Source organism: Trichoderma citrinoviride (assembly GCF_003025115.1).
Source record: "Trichoderma citrinoviride strain TUCIM 6016 unplaced genomic scaffold BBK36scaffold_8, whole genome shotgun sequence".
Lineage (NCBI taxonomy): Eukaryota > Fungi > Ascomycota > Sordariomycetes > Hypocreales > Hypocreaceae > Trichoderma > Trichoderma citrinoviride.
In genome coordinates this window covers 1,454,807-1,465,894 of record NW_020194716.1, presented here as the reverse complement: position 1 = coordinate 1,465,894, position 11,088 = coordinate 1,454,807, and the positions used below count along the sequence as shown (strand labels likewise).

Here is an 11,088-nt window from a genome sequence, read left to right as displayed (position 1 = left end):
CATTGAATTACAGTGGTCTGACGCTGCGACCCCACCTGCGACCAACAACATTTCGTCTCCCAACTTCTATTAACGAGGCGCATTCTCTTCCACACAATACACGTCTGATCCCAGGCGAAAAAATTCGAAGGCGATTGCAAAACTTTGCTCGCTCTTCGACGTCCCTCGAGAGACATCGTCGGTCTCTCATTTGACTTCTATTCTCCCGGACCAGATCGAGTGCCGTCTCCTCCTGCAGCTTCCGGACACGGCGCGCCAGCTCCGGCGCCTCATTGCTCATCACAATGGCAAACTCCTCCTCCCGGTGGGCGTGGTCCAAGAGCACCCGCATCAAGGTCATGATCGCTATCGACACGGCCTTCTTCCTGCTCGAGCTGATTTGCGGATTTCTGGCGCATTCCCTGGCGCTGACGGCCGACGCCTTTCATATGGTACGATGCGCGATACTCCCTCCTTTTGCTGTGGCGATATGGCCTTCGGAGGGCAAGGGGGAAACGTGCTAACTCTCTGTAGCTGAATGATATCATCTCGCTGGCAATCGGACTTTGGGCGGTCATTGCCTCACAAAAAGCTACGACCGACGAGTTTACCTTTGGCGTAAGTAGACGTCCTCGCGCAAACCGGACACGGCCGAATTGTAACTGACTTTCCCTTTCTCGCAGTGGGTTCGAGCCGAGATCCTCGGTGCCTTCTTCAATGCCGTCTTCTTGATCGCGCTTTGCGTCTCCATCATTCTCGAAGCCCTGACTCGCTTCGTCGAGCCGCCCGAAATCAACAACCCGAAACTCATCCTGATCGTGGGCTGCGCCGGCCTCTTCTCCAACCTCCTCGGCTTTGTCGTCTTGGGAGGCCACGGACACGACCATGGGCACGATCATGACCACGATCACGACGGCGAAGAGGGGCACGCACACGGAAACGGACAAGACCACGGTCATTCGCATTCTCACGCCCATGGCCAGCGCGACGGTGCTACAAGCATCGCTGATGAAAACGGGCCCGTTGGCGACGTGCTCCCTGAGGTGATTGTCCAGAGAGCCAACATGACAGGCCGCCGAGCTAGCACGGAGAGTCCCGAGACTGCTAGGCGCATCCACTTCGGCGACGAATCCACGAGCCGGGATGAGTCGAACACCAGAGCAAGCCGAACCTCTGCCCATTCCAGGGGCCGAGATCACCAGCGCCAATCCACCAAAGGTCACTCCCGCTTCTCCAGCATCGAGGACATGAGCATCCACCCGGCCAGCTTTCGACAGGAGATTCTCGCTGTTAGTAGGGCTGCATCACACAATGTCTGTGCAAGCGGTTCTGGCGACGAATCTCCCAGTTCTGACACGGAGACTGATCATCCGAATGAAACGTCACCACTCCTCCAGGACGCAAAGGGATCCCGCCGTTCCTACTCCCGTAGATCGACTTCGAAGAATTCGAGAAGCCGGCGTGATTCTAGCGTCCACATCCACAATGACCACCATCACACTCTTCCCGTCAAGCCGGGCTCGAAAGTCAGTGGACACAACCATGCCGACATGGGTATGCACGCCATGCTGCTTCATGTGATTGGTGATGCTCTGGGAAATGTCGGCGTCATCGTTACGGCGCTCATAATATGGCTCACCGAATGGCCTGGCAGATTCTACGCTGATCCGGCAGTTTCCCTGGTTATCACTGCCATCATTCTCAAGACGTCCATCCCTCTGACCCTTGCTACCTCTCGCGTCTTGTTACAAGCCACCCCCGAGAACATTAGCATTTCTCACATTCGTCAAGACATCGAGAGGCTTCCCGGCGTCGTCAGCTGCCACCACATCCACGTCTGGCAGCTGTCTGATACCAAGATCATTGCTAGTATGCATCTCCAGGTGTCATTCTCGTTCGACAAGTACAGCGGGGAGAAGTACATGCAGCTGGCTAAGAGAGCGCGGAGATGCCTGCATGCCTATGGCATCCACAGCGCCACCATCCAGCCCGAGTTCTGTCTTGATAACAAGCACCAGCACAATGGCGACGCGGCTGCCCTCTCACTCGACGGAGCGTCTGATGAACAGACTCGCGCTTGCCTCCTGGAGTGCGTCGATGACTGCCAGGCAGAGGGATGCTGTATCGTTGAGACGTCCTCAGCGTGCTCAAGCCGACGGGACAGCGCATCCTCCCACGAGGAACATCAACACGAGCATTGAGTTTGATCGCCTTCTCGGGCTTGTCCACGCGTTTATGCACGTGTTGGATACTTGCTAAGAGTTGGACCCGAGCCAACTCCCAGCTTGTACAGCTTTTGCCACATTTTCAGCCTTCGCTTAGGGAGCTTGTGACCTCTTTCACATGGTTCTCCCCCTTGATCTTATCCTTTATTTTAATGGTCTTTGTGTGGCTCCGTGGGTTTTGACCGCGGGCTGGCGTTATCCGTGATTTGGGTGATGGCGGGACATCAAAACTCTCATTAGATCTGCGACTCTGCTATGTATCATAATTCTTTTCCTTTCCTTCTTTGACGGGTTGGCAGGCTATCATCTAGAGGAGGGTGTCTTTGAGGGGGTTGTCAACGGCTTTCTTGACCAACGACGGGTTACCGGTAACTGGAAAGAGAGAAAGAGCGCACGATCTTTTGATGAAAAGCGTTCCGTTCAATAAACTGTTTTCAATACCATAGATTAGCAACCTTGGCACTTGAGCAGAGAAAGTCAAGATCGAAGTCTTTGTGTGAACTGGTGTGTATTCTTATCATTACCGCTTGATCTATTCGACGTAATTTCAAGGCAAGCCTGGTTTGCTCTTTTGGCTGTTCTTTACCTCTGAATATATTTGCCTTGTTGCTCAGCTCACCTCTACAAAGCAATCATTCATGATCGAGACGGCGTAGTAGATTCGTCTTCTATATGGTGACGCTTAATGATATGTCTCCTCTCAAATGCATCAGCACATCTTTTACATGTACATCACATCTACCTAGGTGAAGCATATCCTGGTCTTACTCGTTCAACAGAATCCCACGCTCCTTACAGTCCCCCGAGCCATCCGACATCTACGCCATGCTCACCAAGACAAATATGCCCATACAAAGAAATCATCTACTTCGCAATTCCCTGAGAAATAAGCATCCAACATCTATATTTAGTTTCGCAAATACCGAATCTTCCTTTCGGTTGTTTCTTGAAACGAAAGAAAGCTTCAAGCACGCTTCCATCTGTCTACCTGGGGGTTGGGGGGGGGGCTCGCTCGCGTGTTTAGCATGAAGCGTAGGCGAGCAAAGACCTGAGACGACCCATTGAATTTGGCGAGCAAGCCCCCTTCTCCCTTATATACGATACTGGGAGCAGTAGTATGTATCTATTGTCTGGGGGGTTCATAGCGGGCATGGGGAGTTGGCATGATGGATGACTAGGATGCCTACTGACAGGTAGAGTTGCGTCTTAAAATAGAAGAGCTCGAGTGTAGCTTTGGCGAATCAACCTCGCTATTATGTGTGACCCGTCCTGAGCACGGAGCATATATGCATATACATACCTCCATACTCAGACTGATAACAGGCATCAATACCAACACAGCCATGACATGTACGTCTATACATCTATCTATGCTTTACAGAGGAAAACAATGATTCGACTCCATTCTACCCGTGTCGACAACCGTTGTTCCCAAGGGAGGAATCAAAACATACTACGATCTTCCCGCCTTCACCCCTTTACTTCCACGCCACCTGAGGTGCCAGACGGCACCCCCGGGAGAAAAACCCCATAGGCAAGAAACCACGATGTCGTCAGTCGTCAGTTGAACAACGAGGGAGACGGGGGAAAGACACGCCTTGACCGGGGGACACTTGGTACGTAGCCATCGCCTTGGATGGAACCCAGGTCCCCTAGGGAGGCTATCCATGGTGACAACATGGGGGGCCAGATCAAAAACATGTGGCTGCGATTGTTTCTTGGCATTTGGTATAACGGTGAAGACGGGGCAACCGGCTGCGTGCAAAACTGATACATATTCTCCGCTTCCTTACCGAGCGTTTACAAGGTACTCGTACTGCTAGGTGGTGGCAGCAGTGTCAACTCGGACAGTACAGGTGTCAAGGGAGAAACAAGCACCCACGGCTGTCTACGTATCAGAGCATATGCCAGTCAGGGCTTCAGGGAGCCGTGGGACGACGTGCAGCTGCACACGCCATTCCACGAGACGGAAAGGAAAAGGATCCCGAACTCCAGGTTGGGCCAGGCAGAAGCGAGATTGGCTTTCCGCGACCAGAAAGGAAACAAGACGCCATCGGGAGGGAAAAGGGATCCTCGTCCCATATCAAGGTGTGTACGAGTGGTTGATGCTTCGTCGTTACTCGCAGTACAGCAAGGTGTATTGCCACTGCTACAAGCAGTGCATCTGTGATTGTGTCAGTAGTGTCCCCGGGAATTGCCTCCTCGATATGGCCGGGCCACGACCTCCGTGCATGTCGTAAGGTGCCCTTTTCTGGACGGAAAGGGTCCCGTGTCTTTGTTGGACCGGGGGTTGGTCGAGATGAGGTGCTACAGCAATGGGGCGTGCAGCGATTTCCAAGGGTCTCCTTCGTATGACTTGGAATCGGAGGGATGAACATGAAGAACGGCAAGGCACGAGATATGTAGCAGCAATTGTTCAGCTTTATGCGTGGTTCGACTCAGCACCTGTCCTGGACGTCTTTCTCCCTTCAGTTTGTACATATCATGGTGATGGTTGAGAGGGCAAGGGTTGCCGAGGCGGGTACGAAGGGAGTAGGTAGCAGGGTAAGTGTCATGGGTCACGGAATTGCGCATTGTACTTCCCAGCTGCTTGCACACGCACGTTGCAGCGTCCGGCATGAAGTGAGTGGTGCTTCGAACGAAAACAGGCACAGTACCAGCTGGACAACAAGCAAAGCGGTCATTCGTGCCCATTGCGTCCGCAATCGAGATTTCCAACGGCAAGGGGCATACTCAGGAGAGGATTGCAGGCACGGAGAAACGGGGCGTGTCGTGTCGTCAATCGCAGTCGGAGCAGCTGCTCAAAGCGGGAACAGGCGAGCTGGGAGACGAGCTCTTTTGATTGCACAGCACTTTGATACGCCCGTGCCAGTTCCCTGCTTATTAGCCGCAGATGCGGGCAGAAGCGAAGGGGGCCGTATGTACTCGTACGAGTACGCAGCAGGCCGTATGAAGTACTCGTGCCAATATGCGGGCGGGACACAAGCTGGCTGGCACCGTAGCTCGTACAACGGAGTCGTCGGTGGCAGTCGACGCATCCAGCGCTGCAGGCGTGGTTACAATAGTGGTGTCTGTCCGTTGTAGGTCAGTAAGGAGGCGGCTTGGAGCCCATCACGAGCGACGGAACTGCTTGGTCATCCCTGGACCTCGACCGAATGCACCAGACAGCCCTGAACTTCATCTCGCCCGTCTGCTGCCAGCTGCGTGCGAGTACCAGGTACTCCGTATTCGAAATGAACACGGGGTGTGGAGAAGCAACTGAGGTCCCAGCAGCTTGGCCGGGGTGGTATGTCATAGTGCCAGAATAGGAAACACGCATCATTGCAGGATTGCTTGACCAACTGGTGGTACAATGCTCAGGTTTGCTGCTCTCTTTGCACACATTTCGCCGTTTGTACTTGGTAGTCTCTGGCATGTTCGAACACGGTGAGCTTTGTTGTGCAAAGAAGACTGGCTGGATTCGGATCCGAGGATCGAAATCGCTTCAGGTGCCGCCTCTGTTAATAAAGGTGAGGTATTTGGCCACAGCTCGTAGAGTAATCGAACTCGACTTCTCCCCGAGAATCTGCGACGGGTTGACGCCAACAGGCCACACTACGGAGTAGTCCCCCCCTGTATCTGACGGCAATATTGGTCGAGCCAGACGCTTCGGTGGAGTGCTTCCAGCTGGCGACTTCGCAGTCGGCCTCAGATCGGATCTGGGATCGCACGAAGGTGGTAGCAAGGCAGAACACGCAATGTATGCGGTAGCCGGTTTGGGAAGCTCGAAAAAAGTCGGTATAGAGGCAATATTGCACATCGCGATGCAGCCATCTTCCCACATAACTGTGCAGCAGCTACCTGTATACTCCGTATCCGCTTCAATATGAAGCTGTCCTCTGCACCACATGCCAAGTCAAACATGATACTCTCTGCTCGAAGCTGATTGATGGCGCAGTCTGTTATCAAGTTGCCTGCTTCTTTCAGTCATGTTTCGAGACCCCGCAGGCTTGCCAGACCTCAGCTGAAGTCTAGCCTCATCTGACTGGTGGCGTCGTGGCTAATTCATGCAGCATCGTCCAAGGTACAAGTGTGTTTCTCTATGCTGCTGCTTTATCGTCGATAAGGGCTCTCATAGGCCGGCCCAGATGACGCCGAGCCTGTGCATGCCTGAGAAATGGCAAATGCAACATTGCCTCAAGATCCTAGGGCATGGGATCGAATAGAGCGACCGGGCTGAGCGATTGGCCCGTCGAGCAACGAGTTGGTAGCGAGGCATTGCACCATCTTTATATGCCACCATGCAGAGCTTCGGAGGGAGCATTAGCAGAGGCAGCAAGACAAAGACCCAGGCTGGAAGCACGGGTTGATGTTTCGTTGCGAGGGCAGATCCCACCCTCAATGGCAGGGTCAGCAGGGCTCCGGAGTCCCAGTTCTGGCAGTATCTGAGACGACGGCGTTGCGCCTGGTCTGCGAGAGGCTGTAGACAGAGCAAACAGATGCCATTGATACGGCTTGAAGCAAAACAAATGCCTGAACAGCTTCAATCGCCTGTGGTTGTAAGGTCGAAGTTCTGCCAGCCCTGGATTTTGCAGCGTAACTCGTTTTTTTCTTCCATGTTCGACTCGGCAGGCTGTGGGTACCGCCTGCTTTGGTTGGACAATGGCTCCAGCACGGCAGGCACGGAGCACCACTTCTGGACTCCGTCAGGACTCGGACGCACCTGTACTTTGAAGTCCAATGCGCGAAGCGCCTTCCTTGGCTCTGCCAATCCCACTCGACTTTTGCTAATCTGAAGGTACTTTGGACCACAACTTCCACTAGCAGCAATGTAGTATCGTACTCGTACTTCAGAATCGTACCTCGTACTAACCTCCATGCTGTTCTCGATTCTGCTCCCCTCACATGCCTCGCCGATTTTTTTCTTTCTTCGGCTCCTCCTTTCTCCATTCAGCTTGCCTGGACCGAGACTTGGGCCACGATTTGCCAATTGGCCGAGCCAGACGGAGCTTAGCATAGGCCCAACGGTTTGTCATCGAGCGGCTGGGCTTGTGCAATTGGCTGGCGTCGGATGGATTCTGCCGTGCTTCGGGATCTTGATGTTCGGTGATGTTGCCAAGATGTGTCTACAGGCCCATGGAATGAAGGGCCTCGGTATCAGAAAGCCCTTTTACTTCGAGTTCAACCATCATCATTAGGACGGGTGCTAACAAGTGGTGGATTCAGATGCTCTATGGCGTCTGTCTTTGAGTAGACGTCATTTCGACTGACTAGCCCAGCTTGCTCAACCGTTCTGGGCCGCTGACAGCCATGCTGCTCATTTGCGGTCAAGAGGAAGCATGAGTGGTCTGGGCAACATCGCCGAAACGCAAGGATGCTCGTACAGTAGCATCGCAGTGGCTGATTGTTCACAAGTGCGAGTTCACTTGTTTGTACAGGCTGTAATGTACAAGTACGAGCATGTACTCGTACGTACGACGCAGCGCTGGACATGTTGACGTGACAAGGAGCAGGCTTCAACCTCTTAGACTCAGCTTGGGAACAGGATTTGCCCTTCCCGAAACCCCACGCGCCTTGACGCTACGATATTGGAACGCCTAAATACGTCCAATAGCCGCCGTCTATGCCGTGGCGATTTCGCGTTCATGTTCTTCTCTGCAGTTAGGGGCCATCCCTGCGTGTGCCAGTTCGTACCAATATCGATGCTTTGTACCGGGAAATTGTGACGTTGGAACGAATTACTGTACTACTCCTGGCAGGTCTTTGCTGCCTTCTCTTCGCTCCATCTTGTCCGTAAGCCAGAGCCGGAACATCATACTGGCTTGACTCAATGGGTGTCGGACTAGAAGTACTAATTGCATTGGAAACCTTGGGGAATCGCTAACCTTGGGCTCGTTGATGAGGCGACCAAGGTGGGACCGCTACGGGATACAACTGTCGTATGTTGAGACGCCTATTTTATATCACAACTGCAGATACGGTGTGACGTTTGGCGTGCTGCGTTCACTCTACCGCCAGAATCCTATGGCATTTTTCACGCCCGATGCAATCGACTGCAGCCAAAGCTCAAGGTGTCATCTCACGCTGTTCCAGCTTACCCAAGAACTTGTGCGTCGAACAAGTGACGAGTAATCAGCACCATCTCCAACGACTACCTTTCCGATGCAGGGCCGCCCGTTGGCCAAGACTCGCAGGACGCCGAGCCCCACGCAACTAAAGCCTTGATCCGAGATTCCAATCCAATAGGGCCCCCTGGCGTACCACGTCTTTGCATGCGATTCCCCAGTCGGTGCATCCGTGGAGGGGCAGACGCGACGCAGTAGCACATGGCCGCGCCCCGAATCAGCTGTCAGCTCATTGGCAGACGTGTAGGGAAAAGAGCAAGGAAAGCCCAGCATGCTACCAAAGTGCGGGATACATGTGCAAGTAGTACTAGGTGCATATCGCTGCCAGAGCCAACAAGACCTGTGCGCGCCAGCGAGGCACCCGCAACAAGCCGGCTCCATTCGGACACCGTGACCTCAGCCCGACGTACATTTGGAGGGGCGTTACTGCGAACCACAGCAGGCACTCCGTGATTGGAACAGTCAAGACTGGTAGTATGAGGGGAGGCAGCGACTGGCTTTGGCCGATATATGGAGTACCCGCGATATGTTACCTACGCGTATTCCAGAGAATGGACGAATGGACGGGAGTTTTATTTGGAGAGCCAGAGACGGCGCACCAAGTGATACGGAGCAGACAGTACCGACGGAATGCCGGAATACCGGCCACCGCCGGACTTGAGCGTGGCTGACGGCAGCCGGCGCCCCGGCTATTTAGTCGGAGTTGCAGGCGTACGGGCATCCCGGAGGCCGGAGGCGTTTTTGTTTCTGGGGGATTGGGTCTTAAGGTCTGGGCTTCGCGCGCGTCCTTGCATTGTCGCGTTGCTGGCCATTGCGAAGTCGTGTTCTGTTGCGGCGGCTATAATCCTCTTTCCCTCACGTATGTACCTATTATGCATGGCCAAGATAATTGCCGGCTTGTCGAGGGCGACATGCTACGGTATTCCGGGCCTAGTCGTCCCCTCCCAGGTGTTGCCAGGTATGTGCCACTTCGCACTTGTACTAATAGTACGAGTAGCAGATAGATACCGCATGGGATGTGCGCGTCTCCTGCAAAGTAGCACGCACCGCTAACTGCTCGGTAGGACCGCCGTCATCTTGCCACCGAGTCGGGCGGCTGCTACGTGAGACCATCGCCTACGGTGAAGCCATCGCCGATAGTGGGCGGAAGCCTATGTTGCGACGGCATCGTGCCTCATCATCAGCACGGCCAGTAGCCGAAAGACAAGTCAGTCGACACAGCTTAGGCATACGCCGAGTCCACATCGCGCCCAGCTGCTTGTACTGTACTCGTACAACGGTGAAGCCCACTCTGCACATGCATCCGCTTCTCGACCTGATTTTCAGCGACCCTGTCATCTTGGTACATGTACATGTAAGCTGCTGGCGGTGAAAGCTGCATGTTGCTACTCGGCGACAGGGTAAAGATTGTCACGACACATTGGCATTTGGAAGAAAATTCTATTGGGCTCTGGTTTCTTTTTCTGTTCCACCGTGGGAACCGCTCTTGCAGAGTGGAAACCGTGTTCTCCAATCGGTAGAACCTTTTCATTCAATGCTTTCCTCCGCTGGATACGGCCCCATTATGGATGCTTCGGGAAGACTTTTCTTCTCCGCTGTTAGCAAACTACGGAGGTAACTCTTTCTTCGCCAGCGGTGCTTATATGCGTGACGCCGTTATCTTGATCTGCGTCAAGACAATGCAAAGGTCTCTGCACATGTGCAACAAGAATCCTCCACTGCTACTACCTGGTAGGTTGACGGGCTTGCGGTCTAACGATACTGGAGCGATTCTGCATTTACCCAAGAGCTGTTGGACGCCACGGTATCCTTCTGCATGCCAACTTTGCCGCTACGGATTCTGTACTGTGCATCCGCCGGTGCACGCCCTGACAATATACATACTCGGACCCTACCTGTAAGAGTTAGATCTGACTACTACTACTTCAGAAGCGCGGCTACGGAGACGCGTCTGCGACGTGCCTCTTTTACCCTTGTTCTCACTATCTTGACGTGCTCCGTACATGACGCTTCGTTGGGGTCCGATCTAATGGCGCGAACCATGGGGTACATCGTGCCAGAACTGACCACCTACTACTAGTATTCTACATGCCGGCACTATCACGGATACCTTGGGTACTTGTCGTATGGGGAACAACTGCTGTCGGCGGTAGTGGTAGGAATTAGAGGCTTGCCATTGAGGAAAGATTTGACAGGTCCCCGAGCATATCTGCGCACGTATCGAGTTCCGGAGCACGGGTAGCTTTCGGCAAGACACCGTTCGTCGATACGCGCCTCATTGTTAGCTGCCCCCAGAGGCTAACGTTTCTGATACCACGGCGGAATCAGGCTGGTAAAGTCCAGTCCAGCCAATGCTTGGTGCATCCATTGGGATGCGATTGGGTCATCTGCTCTGTTGTATCGAGGTACGAGCAAGAGACAAAGGCAAGTGGGTACTACGGGCTCTACAACTTCTTATTGATACAAGCCCACACGACATCAACGAGCTTCGGTAAAGGAGCACAAGGGTTCAAAAGAGAGAAAGAAAAATGAAGTGGTGAAAAAGCCTCCCCCACCGCATCATAAGCCGACGCCCCAGAGCTCCGAACGAAGAGACGAGAAGCGGAGAAGGTTCTTTTCCTCTTTGGGAGAGCTCTTCAGCCTCGTTTCGTCTTTCCGCTTGACCATGCCGTATGTGGAAGGCTTCTAGAAGGGCGGACCCGCCTTGGGGAAGCTTTCACGCCGAACCATGTAAAATGCCAAATGCTTTTGTGACGTTTTAGTGCACATGCTTGTGCTAT

The 11,088-nt window shown here is 53.6% G+C and overlaps 2 protein-coding genes across 2 annotated transcripts; both read left to right on the top strand.

The window, feature by feature from the left end:
* Positions 1–284: 284 nt before the first annotated feature.
* Positions 285–2,180, top strand: BBK36DRAFT_1169656 (cation efflux protein; the record flags this gene model as incomplete). Its single annotated transcript, XM_024895345.1, has 3 exons — positions 285–431; positions 514–597; positions 663–2,180. The coding sequence occupies 3 exons, from the start codon at positions 285–287 to the stop codon at positions 2,178–2,180; spliced, it is 1,749 nt and encodes a 582-aa protein (XP_024749298.1).
* A 6,758-nt stretch (positions 2,181–8,938) lies between these two features.
* BBK36DRAFT_1160092 (hypothetical protein) lies at positions 8,939–9,504 on the top strand (the record flags this gene model as incomplete). Its single annotated transcript, XM_024894261.1, has 2 exons — positions 8,939–9,019; positions 9,373–9,504. 2 exons carry the CDS (start codon positions 8,939–8,941, stop codon positions 9,502–9,504), a joined length of 213 nt encoding a protein of 70 aa, XP_024749297.1.
* Between the last annotated feature and the right edge of the window lie 1,584 nt (positions 9,505–11,088).